At 41.2% G+C, this 27,844-nt stretch overlaps 4 protein-coding genes across 5 annotated transcripts in view; 3 read left to right on the plus strand and 1 right to left on the minus strand.

Annotated features, from left to right (window-relative positions):
• The window catches only part of LOC113744014 (zinc finger protein RFP-like), an 11,262-nt gene extending 6,825 nt beyond the window's left edge, over window positions 1-4,437 (plus strand). Inside the window, exon 3 of the mRNA XM_027272441.1 lies at window positions 2,560-4,437. Within this exon, the coding sequence (XP_027128242.1) occupies window positions 2,560-3,763 (1,204 nt within the window). The 3' untranslated portion in view covers window positions 3,764-4,437. The remainder of the gene's footprint in view (window positions 1-2,559) is intronic.
• The window catches only part of LOC104928802 (E3 ubiquitin-protein ligase TRIM38), an 899,066-nt gene that overhangs the window by 232 nt on the left and 870,990 nt on the right, over window positions 1-27,844 (plus strand). The gene's annotated exons all lie outside the window — the stretch shown is intronic.
• Window positions 8,148-19,128, plus strand: LOC104928791 (protein arginine N-methyltransferase 8-B). Its single transcript, XM_019273339.2, has 10 exons — window positions 8,148-8,354; window positions 8,986-9,210; window positions 10,355-10,510; window positions 11,173-11,236; window positions 12,676-12,818; window positions 13,152-13,239; window positions 14,917-15,032; window positions 16,526-16,676; window positions 17,970-18,091; window positions 18,524-19,128. Exons 1-10 carry the CDS (start codon window positions 8,286-8,288, stop codon window positions 18,605-18,607), a joined length of 1,218 nt encoding a protein of 405 aa, XP_019128884.1. The 5' UTR covers window positions 8,148-8,285; the 3' UTR covers window positions 18,608-19,128.
• Window positions 19,243-27,826, minus strand: cracr2ab (calcium release activated channel regulator 2Ab). 2 transcript variants are annotated; one of them, XM_027272184.1, is made up of 17 exons: window positions 27,446-27,817; window positions 26,383-26,494; window positions 25,792-25,981; window positions 25,517-25,663; window positions 24,557-24,647; window positions 24,071-24,166; window positions 23,774-23,961; window positions 23,560-23,631; window positions 23,306-23,354; window positions 23,125-23,207; window positions 22,186-22,780; window positions 21,951-22,089; window positions 21,438-21,519; window positions 20,815-20,929; window positions 20,319-20,420; window positions 20,120-20,196; window positions 19,243-19,977 (listed from the first exon to the last, which is right to left on the minus strand). In XM_027272184.1, exons 1-17 carry the CDS (start codon window positions 27,599-27,601, stop codon window positions 19,890-19,892), a joined length of 2,382 nt encoding a protein of 793 aa, XP_027127985.1. In that variant the 5' UTR covers window positions 27,602-27,817; the 3' UTR covers window positions 19,243-19,889. The 2 variants fall into 2 exon arrangements, with proteins under 2 accessions (XP_027127985.1, XP_027127986.1); XM_027272185.1 differs by lacking the exons at window positions 19,243-19,977; window positions 20,120-20,196; window positions 20,319-20,420; window positions 20,815-20,929 and having other exon boundaries at window positions 21,955-22,089; window positions 27,446-27,826.

Below are 27,844 nucleotides of genomic sequence, written 5' to 3' on the forward strand. Positions count from 1 at the left end.
TTAAATAATGTGTGGCTCTTGAGACCAGCAACTCTCCGATGTGGCTCAAGGTGCACTTCACAGAAAGAAGCTAGACACACTCAAGCGGATTTAACAGCCTTCTTTATCTCAGAGCAGATCACAAGAAGTCAGCTGTTTCAGGAAGTTGAGGCCTGGAGTCGAAGCTTGACTCGAATAAGTCTTAAAGTCAGCAGCTAACTCAGACACAACAGTGTTGACTTGGAGTTCAGGTCTTGGATCAAATACCTTTTGGCAGATGGACATGGCAAATGTCATTGCTGTCCCAATACTTATGGATACATGCACTGCAGAAGGTGTGTCCACATGGCGTTGAGACTGGTTTAGTGAACACATCCAGGCACACAGAACACAGGAACTTGTCCTCTGACAGCAGACTGATCGCAGATGCCATATCTGGATATTAATTAATAAATCAAATAAATTAGAACAATTATAATTCAACTCAGTGGACTGCATGGTCTGTTAAAACAGGATATCTCCTCATTTTGTCATGTGTGACAAGAAACAAATAAAAGTAAGGATACAATGTAAGTACATTGTCTTTCCTACTGTAAAGTCGAAATTTAAAAGCAGCTGTGCAAAAAACTCAATCCAACTCGTCGTTTCCAAGTTTGCTTGTGAGTTTCGTTTAGCAAGCTGACGTGTTAATGACTCCTCCCCTGCTCTGACGTCATCTTCCTGGTCAAATTTAACTCTTCAGACTCCATACAAGAGCCTATGTGTTAAAGATACACTCACCAGTTTTTATTATGACAAATATCATCTCCAAATATTAGTTTACAGCTAAATGTAAAGTTATAGTCTTTAGGTATAGACTTTTGAGGAGATGCAAAGATGTAATTTATATACAGGTAATATTTCATGTCAGTTCTCATCATATATAAGAAGAAGGGAATAATTTATTACAATAAGTAAACAAAGTATACAATAACTCGTGAGGCTATTTAGGCAAAGTAGCACTTTCACCTAAAATGCTAACATCAGTAATTGTTTATCATGTTCACCATTTTAATAACAATATGTTACGTTTATGAGTTACACACACATTATACAGACAAGAGATGTTCAAATGCTTCACGGCTCGAGTTTAATATTGTGACAGAGCTTTAGGTATGAACGACACGAGGACATCAGTCTAGATGTGAAGTTATTTACACACATCTTCAAACGCACAAAGCTTTGAATTTCAAGTCACTGTGAGTTACAAGAAATCAACTAAATAAAGACTTTATACACACTTGTGTTTCTTTCCAGTACTGTACATTTGGCACACCTCCATCTAAAATAAATCACAGCAAGTCAGAGTAGTGGGTAATTAGACAGGAATGATTGAGGCACTTTACTAGTACGAAACATATTTAAAAGCATGGATTAACAGGGTATAAAGCAATGCAAGAGACAAAACTATTTTAACAATTAAAGAACGAGATGCAGAGAAATATGATAACCATTTACCTAGAAAACAATATCACAAACTACAAATATTACTATAGTCAGTTTATTGCATCTACACATTACAGTAAGAAAGGCAAAAGAATACGATACTGATAGTAGATGTCAAACATCTTTTATAATACATGCAAGATAGAAAAACATTTTCATATTAAAGAAGCTAATTTGCTTGCCAGTATAACATGTGGAAGTTTGCTGTTATTATTTAAGCAGATTTGCTCAGTGATATTATGAGAGACCAGCGTTAACTTTGACGTGGTCTTTAAAGATAACAAACTCAAGTGTGTTTGTGAGGTTACAGGTTTAGAGATGAGAGGGCAGAGTTGTTCCATACATGTTTTTCTTGCAGGAGAAGTATGGATAGAGTTTCTCTGTAAAGTGGCGAGCCAGCTGAAAGAATAGATATGTGATTGAAATCACATCATAGAAAGAAACCACTCCCTTGTTATAGTCCACCAAAGATGCCCACTTCTCAATTTTTTCTTTCAGTGTGATTTATCACTTTGTTTTGTAGACCTGTGTGCTATATATACCCATCAAGCCCAATGGTCCAGTATCCACTTTTCAATGACGAGGTGCATCATCTTTCTATTTACTGACTCTCTGACCACCCAGCAACCCATGATACTTCCTTCCACTTGCACCTCATATAAAACTTCCCTGTTGTGAACCCCTCTTTGTAAAACCTCTGGACACACCTCAAATCTCTTTCGTATTTTGGGAGACTCTGTTTCTGTCTCTCCATCTATCACCTGTTTTTCCATCCTGGCTTAGACAAGGAGTGCAATATGCTGTTAGCAGGGCAAAAGTCAAGTCCAGCATGCAGTCCTCTCACTTATTCATTTTTGCATTCATCACGGAAGCTCTTCCATTAGTTCATCAACTCGTGTGTTCAGTTGGGTTACAAGACTCCTCAGACTGCAAATCAAAAGACAGATCACTGTGACACCAGTGTTGGTGCCAGATCTTTGTTATAAAGGAGACCACAATTATGGGAAGACTGCTGGAGAAAAATTGATGGTGATCCTGCAGAACATGGTGACAAGCTGCATCCAGCCTGGCTGCTTCTGGTTTTGAGCTCGGTAGACACCCTGTGAAGAATCTCGATGATAAGATGTGCAAGACACACAACAAGATGACAGAACTGTACTGTAGGACTGAGCAGGCCTGTATCTGTGCCTTGTGTTTGAAATCTGAGCACAAGGGTCACAGTGTTGTCCCACTTGAGGAAGAATATGAAGCAGTGATGTCAAAAAAAGATGCAGCAATGGCAAATATCCAAAAGATGATACAATCACGGTCCAAGAAGATTGCTGAAATAGAAAACTCAGTTGATGAAGCTAAGAAAGAGAAAGAAGCCAGTGTGCAGGTCTTCACTGACTTGATCTCCTCCATTCAGAGATGCCAGGCCGAGCTTGTTGAGGTGATTGAGGAGAGGTACGCAGCCACAAAGCAAAAGGCTGAAGGTTTCCTCACAGAACTGAAGATGGAAGTCATCGAGCTCAAAAGCAGAAGCAGCCAGCTGGAGCAGCTGTCACAGTCTGAGGATCACCATCATTTTCTCCAGAGCTTCCCAAACTTGTGTTCTCCTTTAAACAAAGACTGGACCAACACTGGAGTTCACAGTGATCTGTCTTTTGAGGCAGTGAGAGATGCTGTAACCCAACTGAAACACAGAGTTGATGAAGTAATGGAAGAGCTTCCTGAGATCAAAATGAAAAGAATGAGAGGACATGCAGTGGACTTGACTTTTGACCCTGACACAGCATATTGCTTACTTGTCATAAGCCAGGATGGAAAACAAGTGATAGCTGGAGACACAAAACAGAGTCTTCCCAACAATCCAAAGAGATTTGAGGTGTGTCCAGAGGTTTTGACAAAGGAGGGGTTCACAACAGGGAAGTTTTACTATGAGGTGCAAGTGGAAGGAAGTACTGAGTGGATCACTGGAGTGGTCAGAGAGTCAGTTGATCGAAAGAAGAACTCAACTCTGTCAGTTAAAAGTGGATACTGGACCATTGGGCTTGATGAGGGTATATATTGCGCATCCAGGTCTACACAGCAAAGTGATAAAATCACACTGAAAGAAAAACTTGAGAAGGTGGGCATCTTTGTGGACTATAACAAGGGAGTGGTTTCTTTCTATGATGTGATTTCTAAATCACATATCTATTCTTTCACTGGCTGCCACTTTACAGAGAAACTCTATCCACACTTCTACCTGCGACCCAACAGAAATGTAACTAACCCTGCACATCTCATCATAACACCTGTAACTCAAACACACTGAGTTTGTTATCTTTAAAGACCACGTCAAAGTTAACACTGGTCTCTAATAATACACTGAGCAAATCTGCTTAAATAATTAACAGCAACTTCCACATGTTATACTGCCACTCAAATTAGCTTCTTTAATACTGAAAATGTTTTCTATCTATACATGTATATATAAAAGATGTTTGACACTATGTCATCAGTAGTTAGTGTTTAATAAGATGCTGACAAAATCTGCTTAAAACATAAACAGCAACTTCCACATGTTATATTGGTAATCAAACTTCTTTAGTATTGTTTTCTATCCATGGAATAAATCCATGCATGGAAAGATGTTTGACACTATATTGTTCCTTTTTTGCTATATATATGTAGAGGTGAGGTGACTAAATGAGGTCATTTTATCTGATGTTGCTGTATTAAAATAGATGAGGTTACCAGTGGCATTCATCATGATCTAGAGTAATGGTACTTTGTACATATATTTTGTTACTTTTGCATGCACACTTTAAACGTTTAAACATTTTTCATGCAGTAAAGTGTAACATTCCTGTCTTTACCAAATGCAGGTGTACAGAAATGTACAATACTGGAAAAAAAACACAAGTGTGTCTAAATTCTTGATTTAATTGATTTCTTGTAATTCACAAGTTGATATGTGTGTCTAAATAAACTTCACATCTAGACTGATGTCCTCGTGTCATTCATACCTAGAAGCTCTGTCACAATATTAAACTTGGAGCTGTGAAGCATTTAAACATCACATGTCTGTGTAACTCATAAAAATGCGATGGTGAACATAATATACAATATATCTGCTAAACATTAATATGTTAGCTTTGTCACTGTGAGCACGTCAGCATGCTGAGCTTAGCATTCCAGCTGAAAGCACCATGCACTGTTCCTAAATCGCCTCACAGAACTGCCAAACGGCGATAAAATAAGATGAAAGTTGAGATTTAGTTCCAACATAGACTGATTTCATCATGTCATTCCTACCTTAAAGCTCTGTCACAATATTAAACTCGGAGATGTGAATCATCTGATGATCTCTTGACTGTATAATGTGTGCGTAACTTATTTAAATGTGGCATAATGTGAGTGTAATGGCTTCCTAGTACATCTCGTGATGTACTGCCACCAAAAAAATACATACACTTTAGGTATATACAGACCTTAAAGCAACACTTATCTTCCAGGTATGTATACTTTTTAGACCACTATAATGCATGTACACATTTTAATACTAGAGACACAAAGACAGACAGATGAAAAGGGGTTTGAACTTGTGACACTTCATCAAAAATACATCTAACTACAAAGCTTCTGCTAGAAGTCTGTGCCTCTGTGAGGCCTCTATGCAGTCTTTAACAATTTAGCTGTATAATAGCACTGAAAACGTTCTTACATTATTGTCATGTCATTTTCTTTGAGGCTTGTAAATCTATCAATAGTAGTCTGCCCACTGATTTCACTCCTGACTCCTGCCTATGTGCTCCTGCCCCCACATTGATTTGTGTGTGTGTGTGTGTGTGTGTGTGATAGAGTGGATGTACACATTATCCTCGAGTATGATGCGTGGGCCGATGTTCTTAAGCACCACTGATGGAGCTCATCCATAATTGTGACTAAAACCTGGTGTTTCATTGTATTTAGATTTCATTAATGGGACACAAGCTTATTTTTCTTTAGTGACAAATATCTTGTAATGTTTCCTTTGATACAGTGTGAAACGAGTGAGGGAGTAAGTAACGTGATGCAGACATCAACAATACAGTATGTATGTGTGCTATATGTGAAATATATATATATATAATAAATATATATATATATATTTTATTCTATTCTATGAGGGTTAACTGGGAAATCAAAATACAATGAATGTTTATGAAGTTGATGAGTAAATGTGCTCTATGGACGTAAAACAGGATTTGAGACCTAAAAGGGCACCAGGAGAGGGCAGTGAATATTGGCGGACTCCTGGAAAAAGTGTTAAAATGGCCAATCACAGCTCTCACATGTTGCACACCAAAATCAGTGATGGTGTTTTGCCAGCAGGTGTTTTGCCATGAGCAGCCAATGAATAGCACCTGCTGTGACCTCAGTGATTGGGATGAAGACAGAGGGCATGTTGAAAATTTCAACTCATAGAGAAGAGTGCAGACAGAGGTCCTTTTCTTTTCATTATTCTCAGTACGCTACAAGTGGTGTATGATTTTATCTTAGCAATGATTACATTTTAGTAAGTACAGATTTGAGTTTTCCTGTCAGAAGTGTGAGAATCCACTCACACCTAAGCTTTTTTTTAATTTTATTTTAGGGGGTGAAGGTAAATGATTATTTTTCTATAGGATAAGTTCAGTGAAACAAACAAGCAGCAACAACATAAGATAAAAATAATATTTAAAAAAGTAAACAAAACAAAATATACTTAAATAGTATTAAAAGTAAAAGTACTCAATATGCAGAATGACCCCTGTCAGTGTCATGTTATTATGTTGTTATATATCACTAAAGGGTCTGCAAACATTATGGGAACATGTAGAGACCTAGAGAGAACTTCAGATAGTAAATGATCCCCTAAACGTTTCTGGGTGTTCTGGAAATATTCAGGGAACCATTACTATCTGATGTTCCCTTTAGGCTTCTACATGTTCCCATAACATACCCTTTATTGACATTAAAAGGACATTTAATAATTCAATCATACAATAACATGACACTGACATTCTGCAAAATGAGTACTACTACATTTGATATTGATATATATTCATATCTTAACTAATTTGTGGGACGTTTAGGGAACATATTAGGGTGCAGTTACTGTATGATGTTTTGAGAACGTGGTTGAGGGACCTGGCGTGATGTCCTTTATACCAGTAGGTACGTTCTGTGAATATTTAGGGTACAAGAATTTCTAGCTGGGATTGCTGCATTAATATATTAGTAGGACACTGCAGTCACTTGAGGCACATTTTGCTTGATATTGGCCTTCTGCTGCAAAGTCTACAACAATGTATGCAATCTTAATCTGGAGTAACAAGTAACTAGTTTTAGTTAGAGAATAAATTAGCCATATATTTTACTATTAATACCAAAGGATGACAGTGCTGATTTACCTTTTAATATACAATATATATTTCTATACTTCATCTGTGGCAGTGAATAGTAATTTTAAATGAGGATAGCAATGTTACCATAGTAGATGTTTCTGTATCAACATGACTATGAAAGACTTGTTTAATTCCTCTTAACTAACAATGTAACTACAACATTAGTAAAATATGTGTCGTTGAAGCTCATTGGTTCTTTACAAGGTCCTGATCGTTCGAGAACAAATGGTCCTCGCCTCTGATTGGCTGGAGTTGGATTCATTTAACTGCACACCTGTGACAGCGTTACATTTAATGTATGCATGTATGCAAACCTGTAAATGTGACATCCCATACTTTAATTTAACCCTAAGAAAGAACATTATCAGATAGATAAAAATGAATAATATCGTGGATAAAATAAAACACCTATGTTATATAAGCGGGTGGCTGAGGAGCTCATTGGTCGCTTGGAGAAGCTGGCTTTCTTTCTGCTTCTGTGGGAAAGTCTAGTGTGCGAGGAGGCATCTGCCTTTGGGGAGCAGAGGGATTTATTCATCTCTCATTTTCTGACTGTTGTTATGATATTTTTGTCACGAGGCTTTTTCATGTCGTTCGAGGGGGGAGCTCGTGTGTGTAACGGCAGCAGTTTGAACCCCCCCTCTTTAACTTTCTCTCTCTAGGAAACCCCTCGGGACTATACGCAAAGGACTTTCTAAGACGCATGCGAAGGCAAGAATTGGGCGACTTGCTGAGAGTGTTTCTAAGTAAAAGAGAAGAAGCTTCTTCTTTTTTCTTTTTTCTTTTTCTTTTTTCCTGGCGTGGAGTTTTGGCTCTAGTGCGCAACTGTGTGCCTTTTTGTGTGTGTGTGTGTGTGTGTGTGTGTGTGTGGTCGTGTTTGACACTTTTTTTGGACCATTTTCTCGGTTACTCTGATTTATTATAAAAAATGAAAATGAATCAAAAAATGAGCGAGCAGGTAGGACATCAACGTCTTGCTCGAGGACATCTGAACGGTGCGCGCGGGTGTTATTGGACACGCGGACTCCTGCTGGGATTGAACCTACAACCTTTTTTTTTTTTTTTTTTTTTTTTTTATTAGTCGCAGCACAGCCTCTCCAAGCCGTCTCTGCCATCTCGAGTCCTCCCACTAAAACAACCTGTATCACATCCACACTATGGATTACTGTACGTTTCACCTCGCGCAAATCCATTTAACAACTTTTCTCCAGGAATGTATTTAATTTGCTGGAAACTGTGATACCCACACGGATTATTATTATTATTATATTATATTATATTATTATGACATTCATCTTTACTTTGTGTATTCCAGCCACATATTCGGTGGCTTAGAGTTATTATTTTTTTGTCACGTTTCTGTAAATATTTCCCATCCTCCGTACACTTAAAAAAGAGTTGTAGCCTAAAATCTCGCCGGCTCTCATGGGATTGAGGCATTCGTCGCGTTGTTTGCTGCTACGGCGGAAGATGGCGGAGGCGGACAGCTCGGAGGTAGGGACCTTGTGATGTCCTGTACCCGGTACTATCAGAACCGGGACACTCTCAGCATGCTTATCTTTATGGTGACAACACATTTGACTTGAATATTACATGTAGATATTTGGGTTTTTCTCTCACTATCATCGCAACCATCGCGCATTTAGAAGCAGTGTTGGCACTATGATGGCGTGCGAGCAGAGGAAAGTGCATTTCCCACTGTCCTGCAGATGTTATGGGTGCACTAAGTAGACTGCTGTTATTGTGATAATAGTGATAATAATATAATAATAATGCATGCAGATGGTTTGCGCATAGGTTGAATGATCAGCTTTGGATGCATGGACGTTAATGGACGTGGCTACTATGTCCGCTGTCCTTGGTGCTGAAGCGGAACCTGCATTTCTCCCCGGAGTCTCCTGTCTGTGTAATCATAAAGACTATATGCTTATGTGGATTTTTGACCATGCTTATTACATGATTGCAGTTCACTGAGTGTGCCTCCACATATTAACCTATAAACATGTCCACACGCTCAAAACACAACCCTTTGCTTTTTTTTTTTTTTTTTTTGGCTCATTCTTGTCTCTAATTTATAAATCCTGGTCCAACTCTTCTCCTTTCTTTTTTCATCCATCCCTAACAGCGGCAACAGCCTGTCACGTCCCCCCTCTCTCAGTCAGCCCAGCCCTCTCCACTGCCTAAACCAGTGCCTACTACCCACCATGTGCCCTGCATCCCCCATACGCCTCATGTAGCGGCCCTGGCCACCTGTCCTGGTCGAGGCAAGATTGCCAAGTTCATCAGCCCGGAGGAAATGACATCAAGGGACTACTACTTTGACTCTTATGCCCACTTTGGCATCCATGAGGTAGGCAGGCTACGCTGACAAGCGCCAAATGCCTCCTGTTCTGTCTAACCTGGTGCTCTTTTACTCGCTAAGAAGTTTCAACCCTGTTTGACTGATTTAACACCAACAGATTTCCATGGGCACATAAGCTATGCGATCCAAATCTTTTTTTTTCTGGCTTAGATTTTGTTCACAACAACAAACTATTGGACACAGACACTTCACCAGAAATCTTCAGTTCATTGAATCTAAAAATGGATTATAAAGTAGCAGTAAAAACAGAAATATCAAGTATCATATCAAATATCAAAATGTAACCTAATTATCCCCACAAATTAAAATCAACTCCAAACGTAAACCTCAGAGGGCAGCTTTCCACCTACGAACAACCAAACTCTAATCTTCAAGAATGATGTCTTGTGAGGAAATAGAAAGTTGCTCTTCATTGGTGGGGAGAGTGTCCCAGCTGACAAAAGGAGGAGGCCTTTAAAGACACCACATGCATGGTAATAGTCCATGTGCAGTGCTCCATATCTTCTTTATCCACTTGTGTCTTTTACAGTCATCTACAGTGAAGCAAAGTACAGTGAGCTTTAGTGCTATACCCTAGCTAATGACCTTGATATGTGAAGGACTGGTGGTGGAAAAGTTTGGGGACATATAGACCCTTTTTAAAATGTCCGTATTTAGCATGTGGGTCAGGTTTTTGTCTGCTTGCAGACAAAGAGTGTGTCCTGATTAGAGGACTGCAAAGCAAGAGAGACGGAAAGTGGGATGTGTGAATGGGCTCGGGGAGATGGATATCAGGTGGTCCCCGAAGGCTTTGTGTTGTACTCCTGTCTATTTCAAGAGCTCTGCCACTGTCACGAAGGATTTTGGCCTAAATACTGCCATATCTACCTCATTATACATGAAAGAAAAATGATGTATTCACAGATGAAGAAAAACTGTCTGCTTTAGGCGTAATGTATGCACATATCATGTTCATTATGTAACATTATGTGTATTATGTATTCCTTTGAGCATTTTTCTGAGTTACAGTATTCTCTAGGCCTTCTGTCCCAATTCAGTATAGAAACTAGGGGTTTGCATAGTTATTCAAGACTGCAAAAATCATGATGTATCACAGCTATGAATGCTCGGTTTTCTGTCTAATTTTAAACAGGAGATGTTGAAAGACGAGGTGCGGACGCTGACCTACCGCAACGCCATGTACCACAACAAGCACGTCTTCAAAGATAAAATCGTCCTGGATGTCGGTAGCGGCACGGGGATCCTCTCTATGTTTGCTGCCAACGCCGGTGCCAAACACGTGTATGGGGTGAGACGGATAGATGCACCATTTTACCACAGTTTAAATTCTTTATTATAATAATCTCTGCTTTTGTTAAAATCTATATAAAAAAAGAAAAGCCGCACACCCTTTCAGTGTCCAAATTAATACCATATCTGGCTCCGCTGTCACGTTATCTCTCATCCGTGGCCGTTCGTTCCCTCCAGATCACGCATATAGCCTGCCTTTTTAAAATTCCCCTTAAGGACTAGCGTCTTGTGTTCAGTCTAGAAACTGATAATCTCTCTCAGACAGTCTTACACACAGAGGCAATAAGAGACATCTGGCTTTCTTTAGTGCAGGGCTGTCTTAGGTTATACATTGCCGGCAGTTATGTATGATTCATATACTGTATTACACTTGTGGATTGGAGAGAAAAATGATGTATTAGTTCTTATGCTGCACAGGGTCTGAGATGAGCGACCAGGGACAGTGCTGTTAAGATGGATTAGCAGGGTTTGATTAAATTTGCCCTTCTGATATTACCCCAAAGGTTAACGTGCTGTATATGGGAAATGGTGGATAACACCATTTCTGGTCAATGACTAGGAAATCATATTTTTTCCAACTAAGGAATATGAAATATTTTTTTCATTAATTATTTAAATGATGGTAAAGTCAGACCTGTGCTTTTGTTCTTGCGCCTACAGATTGAATGTTCAAGTATATCTGAATATTCAGAGAAGATCATCAAGTCAAATCACCTGCACAATGGTAAGCCAAAGTGGTTTTCCATGACTACCATATATCTTATATCCATCTGTCTGAGTGCAGAGCAGTGCGATGACATCTGGATTAGAAGTAGCGTGAAAAATTCTGCCTATTTCCATCATTACCGTCACCCCCGACAATATTAGTCACAGTTCTGATGGTTAACTGGTGGGCTCGCCTCTGATGTCAAATAACTATAATCTCTGCCATCAATCAGAATACCCTCAGTGGTGCTGATTAGCATTGTAAAATGCCATCCGGAACTTCACAGATGGAGGACTGGCAACAGATGGTGGGTTTCATAATCCTGCATTTGATATTAGGCTTGTTCTTTGTTTACATTTAAGGCATTTAAAGCCAATGGTCTTAGTACAGCATTCAATAATTAAGTGTCAGTGGTAACTCTTTAAAGTCTGTGTAAAGTCACAATAACTATGTGTTCTGTGTGTTATTAACCACCCAGGCAAATTTGAATGATTTAAAATAACAAGTTTATGAAATTAGGTGTCAAAATCAAGTAACAATGAGCAGTATTCTCAGCTCCAGGACTGTGGGGGCGTGTCCACTGAATGTGCTGAAGCCACGCCCACTCGTGGGAGCAGTGAAGCCGCAATTTTGAAGCGACTAAAACATGTCAGATGAGTTCAGAAAATGACATGACTAACTTTGAAACACTCGAGCGAGATAAATTAATCTCTCTGCTAAGGGTGCAGCTAAGGGTGCAGGGGTGGCCTCGGCGTGTCATCGAGCCACCCTTTAAGGACCGCCCACAAAATCCTAGACTGAAAACTGGTGAAAAAATGTTTTAACCTCTGACTCCACATTTTAGTAATATATTGTTCAGAGTCTTTTCACATGTTCTCAGCAACTATTTTCCAACATATTTAATGTATTTTGAAAGAAATCTCAGAATTGCCTTTACACGGACTTTAATGTATAGCAATGACTGCAAATAATAATCCAATAAAAATAGAAGCAATATTGGTTATTAATATAAAGTGGAAAACAGCATTATTTTGCAACTGAGAGATGCAGACAGCACAGTGGTACAGTGATTAGCACTGTCGCCTGGTTGTTTGTCAGTGCTGTGATGGACTGGCGACCTGCCCAGGATGTACCCAATGTCAACTGAGACTGGCTGATAAGCAGCCCTGATAAGGATCAGTGGTTATGTAAAATGAATAAATTAATATATGACTTTGCCGTGTTTTCCTCCTAGTATCCCCATATCGTGGGTCAAAGAGGCCAGAATGGAAAACAGAAAGCAAGAGAAACCGAACTCTTGCATAAAACACTGGGGCCGTAATTAAGCTGTACTCATTTAAAGCAATCCCAAGGCATGAAAACAATGTCATGTGCAAATAGAGTCATTTTTCATTTTGCATTAATGTGATGAAGATGCCATGTAGTAATTTGTTGCCTGCTGTTTTGTGGCACCACAGTCATTACCATCTTCAAGGGCAAGGTGGAGGAGGTGGAGCTGCCTGTGGAGAAGGTGGACATTATCATCTCGGAGTGGATGGGCTACTGCCTCTTCTACGAGTCCATGCTCAACACTGTCATCTTCGCCAGGGACAAGTGGCTGGTATGGTGGTGCTGCTGGAGTCCTGGATAGAACTGGTTTTAGTGTTTGTAGCAGGCTGGACAACCAGAAGCTTTGATACATAAACACACCAGGCAGTGATGAAGTAGAGGATTTACTGTACGCTTCTGCTGCATGTGTCTGCTGCTCTGATGCTGAGGTCATATGTGAATTATTTGCTTTCGAACTCCAGTAGCTGCCTGCAGGCTTTAACGTTGGCACATGTGATCTTACATTACATGGCAGGTGCGCGATTAATAAATGTGATGGATGACCTTCGCGTGTGTGTGTGTTTCTGTGTGTGCAATGATTCCTGAAGCGTTTCTTGTATTTCAGAAACCCGGAGGCCTGATGTTCCCTGACAGAGCAGCTCTCTACGTGGTAGCCATTGAAGACAGGCAGTACAAGGACTTCAAGATTCATTGTGAGTAATTAATGGAAGGATTTGTTAGCTCTTTCTCTCCTGTTTTTGCAAAGTCATTGCTTTCGTCTGCCTCTCTGTGCAGTGCATAATTAATGACCACTGTGCAGATGAAACGAAATCGAGCTCAAATTGGATATAAAAATAGTCTGGTTCTACTTTAGAAAGGCGTTCTTTATGAAAAGTGTAACAGATATGTTATTAAGCTTGCATGAATTTATATTTTTGCCACCTGGGGGCGGTATAGTTTGTGTTTCTGTCCACTTAATGAACGTAAGTCCAATATTTCCTCTTATTTTAGCGCTGTGTTTCTCTCCACAAATGCTCCGCTATGTTCAATAGCTAGTCGCTAACTTTGTTTGTGTGCTTTCTTGTTGCTGAGCCGAAAGCATTCAGTAGATTTAAAACTTGAAAAACCAAAACAATGAGCTGAAAGATGCTAAAACGCTCCATCGAGCCGAGTGGGAATTCCAGAGTTGAGTGGGTTCACCACTATGAGTGACCTTTTTTAAATTACACACAGCCATCTGATCCATTGTTAATATGAAAATATTAACTAGAACAGCTTTAAGGCTTTACTGACAAGCAATAAGCTATTAATACGGACAACATTTGAGTTGCCAGGTTGTGAAAAATCTGTTTGGCTGATTGCTTTTGCTGCAGACTGTGAGAAATGACTAAGTCATAAATAAAAGGTCAAGGATTTGTCACAATTTAATTAGCCATCAAGTTTGTAGTTATTATTATCACTAAGTCAGTAATAAAGAGTTGTTCCACCACAGTGCCCATCTGGGACACGGAAGAAATGTCAAGCTAAGCTGCGCAACCTCTCCCTAAAATATATGCACAAATGGTTCGTTACTGATATAAACTAATAAAAAAAAGTATTGATTAACCCATAATAATAATAGTTCCAGCATAGAAACCCTGTATAAAATATGCACCAAACCAGTGAGGTGCCTTTAAACTACAGTACACCCTATTAAATAGCCATCACAGCAGGTGTGCTGAGCTTAACATTGTGATCCAGATCAAAGCGACAATATTAAAAGTGCCATTCACACTTGTACTTAGATACCGGATCTGGGTTAATAACTCCTACTGAGTTTTCCTTTTACTGCACAAGTGGCCTTCTCTGTTCTATTACATACATTTTTTTTTCACATAAATCCCAAAAGAATTCAGTCAACCCAAACCCTCGCGCTTTTTTATTTTTAGTTTCCCTCTGCGTCGGCGGCATATTCCACCTTCTCATCGTTTAGACTTAGCGTTTGGCCCTGTGACAAAGCAAGGTGGAGTGGTGGGACAGAGGGAATGGGGGAGGAAAAGCCTGCTTGGTGTGTTTTCAGTCCAAATTATAAAAAAAATAAAAAATAAAAAAATAAAAAAAAGCCTGCCAGACATGGCGGAGGAGGTGGAGGAGGCCAGGGTCTATTTTCAGGAGGGCTTGTCTTTCTCCACATAGGGGCTGGATAGACAGAAAGACAGCATGAGTGCGGGACTGCTTTTCCTGGCAGGGTTAAGCGCTTTGTGTTACTTTCTCCACTATTTTTTCCCCGTGCTGCTGACAGCTTTGGCAGTGTATGAGAATCGCCAAAGACACATAAATGTGGCGCACGTGTGTGTATTTATACCGCCGCCGCTGCACTTCATATGTTTAAGTTGTGTTTGTGTGCACAGGGTGGGAAAACGTGTACGGGTTCGACATGAGCTGCATTCGCAACGTGGCCATCAAAGAGCCTCTGGTGGATGTAGTAGATCCCAAGCAGATGGTGACTAACGCCTGCCTCTTAAAGGTTAGTCTATTTCTTTGTGTCTTTCATGAAATATTGTTTTATACCTCAAAAAAAACCAACACAAACATGTTTTTCATCTCTTGTGTTCTGCTCCCAACTAAGTGAATTCCTAGAAAAAAGTCAGACATCTGTCAATCTCCGGGCGGCTGAACACTTTGTGTCTGCCGAGGCTATTTTCTAGTACATTATAAAGGTTTCTGGAGAGCTGTAATAGTCAGCGACTCTGTTTTCATGCTTGAAGATACAACAGTGGCTTGTCTTTCATCTCACAAATGAACAGAGGATAAGAGCATTCAGGGAGGCAATAGCTTTTTTCCCTTTATCCCCTCCATCTCAACCCTTTCTTTTAATCGCTTCTCCTCTTTCACTGCCCCTTCTCTCTGCTTCATATCATGTTTTTTTTTTACAAGTATCTGATCTTCATTCCTCTTTCGTCTATTTTTTTTTTTTGTCTCATATCATTTTGCTGTCTCGTTCCTCACTCCTTCCCTCTCACTTCTTCTTACCCTTCATCTCCTGTCACATTCTCTTGATTTAAACAATGTCAGGCCTCACTAGTCAGAGCGAATAGGGAGGTCTCGCTCCGTCTCTCCCTCTGTGCGATGGCGAGATGTCACACAAGAGCAGGCGTCGAGGCACCACCAGTGGGAATAAAATGAGCTCTCCATCCTTCAAAAAAAACGGGTGATTTGATTCGGTGGTTACGAGTTAGTGACGTGCTGATCTGAAAATCTCACATGTCTTTCACATGTATGTATTCAGGGCTTATTGCCATCTTAATTCAAACTGCCACTCATTCCTCACACACTAAAATTACAAAGTCGCTCCTCGGGACTTTTGTCTTTTTCTCTCCCACAATTTGCTGTATATGATACAGGCCTTGTATCATTGGAAAGGACAGAGGTGTTAAATCACAATCTGTCATGCTGACGCCACATGGCCGAGCCATCCATCGCCCATTAGGCCGGGCAAGATGAACAGGTTGCATTGTAAAACCCCCCCTCTCCATCCCCTCACACGTCTTCTTTAATACAACATCATCTATATTCAAAGCAGAGGCACACCTGCTACACTCCTATTTTCAGACCCGCAGTGATTTCCTGCCAGGTAACAAAATGTGATACTTGAATTTTGGGGCCATATTCATCATAAGGCAGTGCTTGATATAGACACGAGCAAACACACACACACACACATACACATACACAGCCTCCCTCCCTTATAGACTTGAGGGAGGACACCCACACAGCATGTGTACTGTGAGGCAGGCTTCGTTTGCCAGCCGTGATTCAACCTGTGGGCTTTCACACACATACACTCACACATGCACAATAATCATGGTGAATAATCAAGAAGGATTGACATATACATGTACCGCATGTGTGTGTGTGTGTGAGGTGGCAAGTGGGGGTGACAACTTGTCAACTGCCAGTCACACACATGACATTTCATGGACTGAAAAGCAGAGATATGTCTTGTTTTCTTGTTTCTAGGAAGTGGACATCTACACTGTGAAGCCAGAGGACCTGTCCTTCACATCAGCCTTCTGTCTGCAGATCCAGCGCAATGATTACGTCCACGCCTTGGTCACCTATTTCAACATCGAGTTTACCAAGTGTCACAAGAAGACTGGCTTCTCCACTGGTGAGGCACACAGTTAGTTTTATTGGACCACATTTTAAGATTTCAGCCTCGTCCCCTGATACACGGAGGTGAAGGAAACTTAAAAATGGGCTTTTAATTTCTGTTTTATATGTTTATATATGTTACTTTTTATGTTTATATATGTTGATTTTACTGCTCAAAAATGCTCAAAGATTTCAAAAGAAATTTGAAATACTTGCTGGGTATTTCACTGTCGGGCAGACCAGAGTGCGAAACTTTGTTCTCTTTTCTGAATTCTTAGATTTTAATAATGTTTTCTGTGGGGGGAAAAGCTTAAAAATTTAAAAATAATAAGGAACAACATTTCCCAACCATAGCTGACTATCTTCTACACGCTCGCTGGTGCCAATCCTTTGGTATGAGGCAGTTCCAATCAAATAACAACTCATCACGACAGGTTTGTTTGAATAATCAAGAGAAACTGTGTTTCTGAGAAGAAAATGCTGCTGTTTGATCTCAGCCTAACTTTTTCTTCAAAAAAAATAGTTCTCTTCATCTCTTTAGGCTCCACAGATCAGCTGGACAGAAAAAATTCTATTAAACTGATTGACTCACTTTTGGTTCAAACAGAAAGTTTTATGCGGCAATATTTTCTGCTCTATTTTGAGACTTTGTATGTGAGTTATTTGCAGGCTGGTCTGGCCGACAGTGAAATACCCAGCAAGTATTTCAAATTTCTTTTGAAATCTTTCAGCATTTTTGAGCAGTAAAATCAATGTCCATGAAAAAAAAAAAAAGAAGCACTTGAGCATCTTAGTTCTTGGCCACGCTCTGCCGGTGTCACATGAGCCGGCCCGACAGAATCGCCGAGCACTTCTGGTTAACGTGACGTCGAGGATGCCTATTATAGAGAGGCCAGCTATGCTGTTATGTAAGCTTATGTTAATACAATCATGCATCCAGCGCTTACATAATGTTGTGTAGAGGAGGTTCTATGTTTGGCCGAGTCTGTTGGTCCTGAGGCTCAGCATCAATGAAGGAGTTCTCTCCTATCAGCCTCTGTATTTCACCCACCGGGTGAGTGAGTTTCAGCCACTTTGCTGTTAAAATCTCTTCCACGTTAACGTGCCCGAGGGAGCCGAGTGCGTTTTGTAAATTTCATAATTCCTCCCGCTCTCTTACACTTCTCTTTCCTGTCTCTGCTTTTCCCCATTTCCTCTTTAACCCCCCTTACACCGTATTTGTCCTCTAAATCTCACCTCGTGTTTCCCTCTTTCGCACATATATTCATCCCTCCCACGTCTCTCTCTTTTTTTTTTTCCTCTACCTCAGCTCCGGATGCTGCCAGCACACACTGGAAGCAGACAGTGTTTTACTTAGAGGACTACTTAACTGTCAAGAAAGGAGAGGAGATCTTTGGCAGTATTGCCGTCAGGCCCAATGAGAAGAACGTGGTAAGACAAATAAGAAATAGAATTAATAGATAAATAGATTTAATGAGTGGTGGAATAGTTGACAATTTGGGAAATATGCTTATTTGCTTTCTGGCTGAGGAGGAGCTCAATATAAAGCTAAATAATTTGTTATTTTGTTTAATGGGTTTAAAAACTGACTATTTATTGGCTGGCACCAGTTGCCAGACAACCAGCAAAGATTTCAGGTGTGTTCATATTAATATGGAAAACAGTGTTTCTTCTCGTTTTTGTATATGTGTTGTGGTACACTGCAGTACACTGAGAACCTATCAACCTCTGTACAATAACAGTACTGCTACTAGAGACTATTACCACTATTGCTTTAAGTAAAAGTACCTTAGCATTATTAGCTAAATATACCATTAAATGTAATAAAAAATGAATTAAATATTGTTTTTTTTTCTTTCATAGCGTGACCTGGAGTTCACCCTGGAGCTAGACTTTAAAGGACAACTATGTGAGGCCGCCATTTCCCACGACTACAAAATGCGTTAGGAACAACAACAACCAACCGACCTACCCTCGGCCCTTCAGGACCCACATGGAAAGGAGGGGGGGAGGGCACAGGCTCTCCAACAAGCATTCCAGTTGGCCAGCGAGGGGCGACCAGACGCATCTGATTGGATGCCATTTAAGCCAGCACCTAAGTGATGTCATCAGAATAGGCAAGTATCTATCAGCAATAGTGCCATCACCTGTACCAACCTGATGGACTCTGGCACATCGTTGAATGTAACATCCTAAACGAACTTGACTTTTTTTTTCTTTTTTTCCTCTCTCTCTCACATTAGTTTCTGGAAAGTTTGTTATTTTAAGTATAAAATGAGTCTTTATATCGTTAGTGCAGCTAATTGAAAAGCGATCGATCTGTGTGATGTTGAGAGGGTTACAGCGCATTATCGTCATGTTTTCTCCTTTAGTCATTCGTTAAGATTTATTACGCACTGTGTAATCGTAACAAGGGTACAGTGATCAATTGTGTGTTATTTTATTTTATTTATTCCTCGCATGTGAAGTTTTTTTTTTGTTTTTTTGTTTTGCTTCATTGATTTCAAAAAAAGGTGTGAAATGTAATTTCTTTCTTTCTTTAATTGAGGATAATTCAGAGCGACAGTACTTTGGTGCCAGAATAAAAACAGAGCAATGCCTCGGAAGAGTAACAAACACAGATGCAATACGTCACGTGCCGCTTTGTTCTGGAGATCAGACGAACAAAGAAGATGAAAAGAAAAAGATGAACATGATGATGAATAAAAATGTCAACGAATCAGGTCTGGTTTTTCTCGCGTGATTTTTTATTTAAACGCCTATTTGAATGAATTCCAAATAATTTATTTCAGCTTCAACGTAAAATAGAACTACATTAACATACACTACTCGACAAATACAGAGAAATTCAGATTGAACGCTAACAAAGCTACAGCATATTCATGATTTGTCTCTTAGGTAAAGTAATTAGAATAAAGTTTCTAAATCTTTGACATCGACAGCACTACTGTGATCTGGCTACACTATTTACAGGAAATGACGCGCCTTTTGTTTTTTGCCTTTAGACTTAAGCTCTCCCTCGTCAACCTCATCATTTAAGCTTGACAGCAGCTCTCATGTTCACACGGGCAACGCAGTCCTTTCATGTCAACTTCAACATGTTTTGCATTTCTGGTCCAAAATGGAAGACATCATTTCATTCTACGATGAAGATCCGAGAATGATTTGTCGTCTTATAAAAACTGCAAATCCAATGTCCAGGCAGAACTCAGTAAATTGAGCGTGCGCTTCACTTGCAGCAGGCTTTCTTCTTAACGGGTTGAGCGCTGAGGATGACTGTTGTGTCTCTCACCTTGTCTTCCTGCTCCATTAACACTCTGCGCAAAGACAGAGCGAGAAAAAAAAACAGATCAATTTCCTGACAAAAGGTATTAAGTACTGGCGTTATGGTGTGTCTTTGTTGTCCTTGTCAGCCTTTTTTATTTTACACACTTCTTTAATTCACAGCCTTGATCTTACCTGGCCAGGTGAGTCAGGGACTCTGTCACGTTCCTGCCGGTGTAGGCACTGACCTCAAAGAACATCACCCTGTTATCCTACACAGGAAATGCACAGAAATTCAGACAGAGATTCAAGACACACTGGTGGCCATGAACCTGAACTGTCAGCATCAAGTGACGTTGCAGTCATTGCACATAAAATAAAGCCTGAAACTCACATAGGCCAGTTGCTCAGCTTCTTTGAATGACACCTCTCTCTCTCCATCTATGTCCATTTTGTTGCCCAAAAGGAGGATGGGGATCCCTTCTCCTGCTGCTTCCTAAAAATAAATAAATAAAAATAGTCGTCCAATGACTAGCAGAGCCTTTTTTCACACTAGACATTTTGACGTGTCATAGTGAGAAAACCAGAGGTGTAAATCATTAAAAGTAACAATGGCTCAGCTGTCAAGGCTTACTGGGACGTGTGAATAGAACAGAGTCTGTGCTTTTCCTGTTATGACAAGTTAAAATGTCGGCTGTGAAAGAGGACTATTGTACTAAACTAAAATGATTCGACCGCAAGTGATTCCACAAAAAGAGAGAACTAAACGGAACACTGCAAAGACTACACATGACGTGAACTTGACACTGTCATTGGTCAGTGTCACTGACAAATGAACTGCCATAAATCTCCCAAGTCTACGTGGACTTCCTTTGGGTCAAAGGTCACACCTGGACGTTGGTGAGCCAGGGTTGCACAGCTTTGAAGCTCTCCTCCACGGTGACGTCGTACATCACCACCACGCCGTCCGCCTTGCGAAAGAACTGCTTGGTTATGCTGCGGTACCTGGGACAAGAAGTTCGACTGTCACCACACTGACTGTACACAACCATTAGTATTTTATCAGTCTGTACTTATATCTCAACTCATCAAATCTCACTTTTAAACAATACCATTACAGTATTTGTTGCTTTGTAGTACATAGAAATACAGAAATATACAATAAAGTACAGAGAAAGAGACATGCTGAAGTACTACTAGAGGAATGATATCCTTTAAAGTGGTACAGTAAAACACACTTTTAATATATTTTTAGCAGTTAAATCTAACACCTGAATAATAATTCAATCTAAAATATAATACAGTATTCTTAACTTTTACCTGGGTTGCAGAAATACTTTAAGCTGCTGCCAAAATACTGCAAAACTATGTCCAAAGAAGTGTCTATACTGGAAACTGGATCTTATATTATTCAAATTTGCATAGTAAACAACAATTAATACGATTTTAAAGGTTACAGGCTGTGTTTTAAGTGAAAATATGCTTGTGTCTGGCAAAGACAGTAGAAACTAACCTCTCTTGACCCGCTGTGTCCCAGAGCTGCATCGCTACCTGCATATTGTCCAGGGTTAGCGTCTTCACACTGTAGTCAATACCTGATCAAGACACAATGATGAAAATCAACATAACACAACCACCACTCTCATTTTTTTGCTTAAATTCCTTGTTTTTGACAGAGCAACAAAGACACAAAATGGCCACTAGGGGGTCTAGCGAGGCGTGATACTGACTGCCTCAGTTCAGAGGAGAGGTGGGGGGACAAAGTGGAGATAACAAGGCTTAAAAGTGAGGGCTGGTAAAAGATGAAAGCAAGGAGAAAAATTCATCAGAAGTGACATAATCTGCGGTACAATGTGTGCCAGGGCTCTTAGACAGGCAGTGTGACTTCACAAGCCCTTTCATGTGACGTTAAATCGCCCTCCGATCTTCTGCGCAAGCATCCACATCCACACACACACACACGCCATTCGAATGTGATGCTTTTGTGCACGCATACAATATTATTCCAGTGTTTCTCTCTTCTCACCCACAGTAGCAGTTGTGGAAGGGTGGAAACGGCCCTCACAGAAAGAGCGGAGAAGGGATGTCTTGCCTACGCTCGAGTTGCCAACCAGGACCACTTTGAACAGGCGGTCTGGGGCAAGCAGCGCTCCTTCTTTTGTCTTCTGAAGAAGATAAAACACAGGCAAAGATTAATTCATGGTAATCTGGTTAGTTTTATCTAGTTCATTAACTTTAAAGGTCCAATGCTGCAGACGTACTTGATGGGTCTCCGTCCCGACAGGCTGTCCTCTTGAATACATGGGTATCTTTTTCGCTCGGGTAAAGCGGGATTTCATTTCCGAAGTAGCTTCTCCCGACACGGGGACTAGAGGATGAGTAGGGGGTGGAGTGGCAGCTATAACACCTGTTTCAACTTCATTCTGAGTGTCCTCATCCTCCTCATCATCCAGTTCGTCCTCCTCCTCGCTGAGCTGATGAAGCAGCAGTTGAGGTCCTCCTTGGAGCAAGTGGGGCAGGTGATCCTCCTCAATAGAGATGACTCGACGGAGGGGCCACCCATCTGGAGGGGCGTCCAAGACCTCGTCTTCTACCTCTGTCCTTTTCTCAAGTTCGGTTTTCTTTGCTCTCGCTCTGTCTTTCCCTGTCACCCTTTTAGCGGCAGCCATCTTGCCGGGTGACCTTTTGGCCTTTGCCTTCACGTCGTGCACTTTGGGCAGAGCGGAGTTGGCGTAACCGTTGGCTAAGCCAGAGTTTTTCCTCGCCGTGGGTCGTTGTTGACATGCGGGGGTGCCGGTGGTATTGGCAGAAGAGGGAATAGTGGTGGTGGTGGTGCTGGTGGTGGTGTCATCCTCACTGCAGGAGGAGGAAGCAACAAACACGATTTGAAGGTGCTCTATAGGCAAGGCCTCCAGAGACTGGTAGGACCCATCCACCAACAGTGGGGCTCTTTGAAAAACAGGAGAAACAGAGGATATACTGGATCAATTCACTTGCTCGAGATGAAAATCTGGAGTCTAAAACGCTAAAATGTTGATTCAGTTGATTGTTGGAAGTGTATAGAATCAGATATCCTCTGTTTTTCCTCCTTTGGCGCATGATTTTCAGATCGCACTGAGAGTGAAATTCCTCTTTGTCACACAGGAAACACTCACAGACATGATTTGTGCTAAAAAGTACTCGGAAGATAAATGAATCACCTTTTCGCCGGCTGGCTGGTGTCGTCGAAAATGTTGGCGAGGCCCGTTCTCTGCTTCTGCTTCTTTCTGAGTGAGGTCCGAGGCTTATTTAGAACAAAAAAAAGGGGATGTATGCTTGTGTTACAGAGGTATTTTATCAATCAGGTAAAAGCTATGAGTCTGAGACTGAACGTATACTCACTACACCGCAGCATATGTCTCGCTCGTCTTTTAAATGTTTGTTCATCTCTCTGGGAAGATGGAAATGGGAAATTAATTAAGATGGAATCTGCTGCGGAAAAGAACGCACTGAAGCATAAAAAGCATCCAAGTCGTTCACTTACTGTAACCAGATTTGAGAGGATTGCCAATTAGGACTGAACCAGAAGCCAAAAGGATCAAAACCAACTACTACCCACTACTTTGATATGTTCTCGTGGGATATCTTCATCATACCTGAGGAGGTCGAGCTGCTTCATGAGACTTTGCTTCTCTCTTTGCAGTCCCTCGGTTACTCTGTACATTTCCCTGAAACAAGACAGAACGACAAACCCTCAACACACCCTCTGTAACCTAATGTCCTAACACTAGGGTTCTCGGACATAGTTGGGAATAGACTGTAGTGAGTCTTAAATGGTTGTTCACGCAAACGATATGTGCGTCTACCCACATCTCTTTCTCCTGGTGCAGCCGGGCGGCCTGCTCCTGCAGCATGGCCAGCTGTTCCTGGGCCAGCGTCAGCTCCTGGCTGGTGCTCTCCAGCGCACGGGACAGTTCGTCGTTGGTCGTCTTCAGCTTGACGTTCTCCACGTGGCTCTCCTGCCTCTCGCTGCTCAGCTCGTGGCACTGGTGCTCTAACTGGAGGGAGAAAGGGATATAATGACAGGAATGAAATGCACGAATGTTAATGTGATTATAAGAAGAAGAAGAAAAGTTGCATCAAGCTATTTCTTAGTCTTGAACTCACTCTTCTCTGCTTCTGGAAAAGATGTTCCAGCTCTTTCTCCTTGGAAGACAGTTGGTGCTCCAAGTCTTGGCTGCGTAACTGAACGCGCTCGGAGTCCTGCATGGCCAGAAGAAGAAAAGGATAAAGGTCAAAGTGTTGAGGAGCAAGCACATGACTTCGGTTTAAGGATCCCCCTCCAGACATCTTTAAACAACAACAATAGTTTGTTTGAGATGGTTCTTCCAACTCCGACTACCTACATCAACTCCTTCTCCCTTAATTAAAAAAAACACAGACTCTACGAATATGCAAATATGGTTTATCTCAAAGATCATCAGCCTCGACACATCACACACACCATCTGCACAGTGAGGCGCAAACATCAAGGTGAGGGGAACAATAAGCGAAGAGAGAAAGTCAAGATTTCGTAAAGATTTCTCTGAGCGACAGCTGTTGTTTTGTTGCTGACGCATTTGGTTGGTTTTTATTGCTTTGGAGCTCTCGTACCTTTAGTAGCAGCCTGTCTTTCTCGTTTTTGATCTGCGCCTCCATCTCTTCGTATAGATGACGGATCTCGCTGTCGTGTGTCGCAGCTTTCCTGAAAAGAGGGACAGTATCAGATATTACAGATATTCATAATATAGGAACAGAGCGGCATTGTTGTCTAGATTAAACTTAAGCTCGAATTATACCCTCTGTATCTGCAATTACATGTAAATATTCAAACACACACACACACACACAGATTTTCAAAAGAATACTGAGTGGTATTTACATTCCCTCCGACAATTGTTAAGACCCAAACAGCCAATTAGTAAAGTCTGGAGGAATAACAAGCTGTAGCACAGTACCATGCAGTGCCACGGGAAAAATATAAGGTCACACTGACTTAAGCTGCACTTTGACGTCATCTTCAAACATGTTGCTTTGCATATCATGGATGCAAATCTATTAAATATCTTGTCCAGCATAAATCTTACTATATACACTTTCATTTCCCCATCAAGTGTAATATTATTGGATTTCCACCACACCAGCAGAAGGTGGTCAGACTTCAGAGCGTGCCTCCAGATTAGTGGTCACTGGACACGGATAAAGGGGGTTGTTCTATAGAGAATTACAGGTAAATCCCAGCATGAGGCAGTAATGTATACATACACACACACTCGCACACACAAAGATGTTATGTCACTGATTCTTGAGGTGGCTGACGAGAGAGAACAATGCTTGCTTTATATAAGTTAATGAATCAATTGAGAAATGTGGCCTTTTTAACCCAGGATCCACTCTCACTGCTGCAGCAGTAAATACACACATTTCTTTAGTGAGTCTTTAGTCCCTGTGTTCCCATTAGATTCTCCTCCCTGCATACCATGTTAATGTTTTCCTTCCCTGTTCATTTCCTCCCTTCGTCCCTTTGTCTTTCTAGAAACATTTTTTATATAAAGCTGTGTCCTGTTCAGGTACCTCTGGAGGGCACTCTCCATCTCCTTTTTCTCCTGGTGGGCCTCCTTGATCTGGTGGGTGACTCTGGCAAGGAACTCCTCAAAATTGGACAAGAGGTGAGGCTCGTCTCGCCTGAGCTGGGCCCAAAGACTGCGCACCTCGCCTGGACTAAAGAGAGGGACACAGACAGGGAGATTAGTAAAACTGGATTGGATTACGGTCATGCTTGCATACAGTTTCCAATACACACCAAAACAATGCATATACACGTAAAGGTTTGCGGTGATTACACTCACTCCTCGAACACATTACTGGCCCCCAGGCTCTCCAGCAGCATACAGAAGTGCCGCTCCTCCTCGTCTTCAACTCCTGACAGCTTGGCCTCCCACTGGCTCTGATAAAGGGCTTCTTTGGCCCTAAAGACAGGGCTGGGGGCCTGATTTTGATCATCACACACAGAGATCCTCCGGCCATGCAGAAACTGACCTGAAATACACCCACACAGGGTGGCAGCAATGTTTGTTTTTCTTTTAGATCAACACTTCAGTAGCTTTCAGACATCATCTTTATCTTTCTTTTTTTAATTCAGTACACTCTGTGGTTTTCCTGCTACAGCCTTACTTGGTTTGGTATGACCAGCAATTTAACTTTAGCGAGATATTGTGCAATTACTGACTCAGTGTACATGTCCTGTTAGTGTGTACAAGTAGCCACTGCTTAGCTAAAATGACATAGTCAGGCTTTAAGCATTCCAAAAACAAAACTAATCGTATAAGCATAAGGTTCCACTTGGTGCCATACTTGATTTTTATTTACTTCATGTTTGATTGACAGAATTCAGTGTAAATCTGTATGAAGCGAGATAGACCAGGCAGCTGGACACGTACTGAATCCAGAGGAGAATGCTTCCAGTGTGAGGTAACCAGTGCGGGCTGTATCCAGAGAGTCAAACACATCCTCCAGCTCCTCAGCAGACAGAGGCAGCTCTCTGTGGAGCCTCTGCCGATAAAATATAAACACACAGGACATTTAAACGATGAAGTGAAGTGAACACACATTATCAGAAATACTGTGGGCACGGTTAGGAGTTAGGTTAGAAGCCGTTTAAAGACTATAACAAATATCTAAATCAAGAAATATCACTGGAGCTTTAAATCTGTCATATCTGGCTCTGTGTTGTTATAACCCAAGCACAGAATAAACACCGACACAAAGTGGTTGTTTTATATGTCACCGTGCTGTGCTTCTGAGAAACCCTCGATACAAACAACAGCAACAAAAGGCACGATGCTCATGAGGGCCCTGTCCTAATTAACTGACAACACAGCTCGGACACTGTTGCCGCTTTGAAGAGGCTTGTGTGTATTGTTTCCAAGCCTGTGAGCTGAACCTCTGCTCATAAACATTTCCATCAATGGCGCTACTCTGCCACCGCGCTCGCTGGTCGAGTGCGCTGAGTGGGTGAAGTGCTTATTTAACACTGGTGATAGAACGTGAAAAAAATAAAGTGTTTCCCGCTTGCCATTCGCATTCGGCACTAAATTATGCAGCATCTTCAAAAAGGTTGCCCTCTTCACCTATTTTTCTTCTTAGCGGAGGCTTAATGCATTCATGGAGTGTCCATGCATTGAGTGGGTGTACTAAAAAAAGGAACTTTGATATTCTTTTTCAATTAATTAGAATTACAAACCATTTTGATAATTGATTAGGACAAAAATGCCAAAATTCAGCAAGTTTCAGACACTAAAATGGGAAAAAATATACTTTTTCTGGTCTTGCGTTGAATATCTTTGGGTTTAAAAGTGTTGTTTGGACTATATATAGTCCAAAGATTTGCAGATGAATCGATAAAGCATCCTGAAGATTAATCACGAAACTCTCTTAACCTTAGTCGCTCCACCACACTTTAATTTAATACACACACACACACACACAGCCTTCTTCTCTAACCCTCATATCTGTGCGGGTAATGAAGCCTTTCCCCTCCACATCGCAGGTCCGGAAGAACTCCTTGGTCTTGTCAAGCAGGGCGATGTGACCCCAGTCTGAGCCTCTCCTTCCTGGTCTCAGTCCAAAGCCATTCACTCTGCCCTCCTCCTCCTCCATGTCTGGGACTCTTTTTAGTTTTTAAGTCAGGACGGTCAGGCAGCACGGTGGGTTGGCAGCTTGTATTTCATCTGCAGCGAGAGGTGGAATCAGGCATCAGGCTTCACTCACTGGGCCTGTTTCAGTCACCATGACAACAGAAACAGGAAGCAGCATCAGATGATGAGATTGCTGATCACCTTGTGGGTTATACATATACTCTCGAAACTGGTCGGAGGCTCCTGTAAGACGGGGAAAGGTGAG

This window comes from Larimichthys crocea, chromosome XX (genome assembly GCF_000972845.2).
Source record: "Larimichthys crocea isolate SSNF chromosome XX, L_crocea_2.0, whole genome shotgun sequence".
Taxonomy (NCBI): domain Eukaryota; kingdom Metazoa; phylum Chordata; class Actinopteri; family Sciaenidae; genus Larimichthys; species Larimichthys crocea.

Coding starts and splice junctions, on each gene's coding strand:
- LOC104928791 (XM_019273339.2), top strand. CDS start 8,286: ATGGGATTGAGGCATTCGTCGCGTTGTTTGCTGCTACGGCGGAAGATG. Junction 8,355..8,985: donor CGGAGGCGGACAGCTCGGAG/GTAGGGACCTTG, acceptor CATCCCTAACAG/CGGCAACAGCCTGTCACGTC. Junction 18,092..18,523: donor GGCCCAATGAGAAGAACGTG/GTAAGACAAATA, acceptor TTTCTTTCATAG/CGTGACCTGGAGTTCACCCT.
- cracr2ab (XM_027272184.1), bottom strand. CDS start 27,601: ATGGAGGAGGAGGAGGGCAGAGTGAATGGCTTTGGACTGAGACCAGGA. Junction 23,632..23,773: donor CTGCACCAGGAGAAAGAGAT/GTGGGTAGACGC, acceptor GTCTTGTTTCAG/GGAAATGTACAGAGTAACCG. Junction 19,978..20,119: donor TCCCTGACTCACCTGGCCAG/GTAAGATCAAGG, acceptor GTCTTTGCGCAG/AGTGTTAATGGAGCAGGAAG.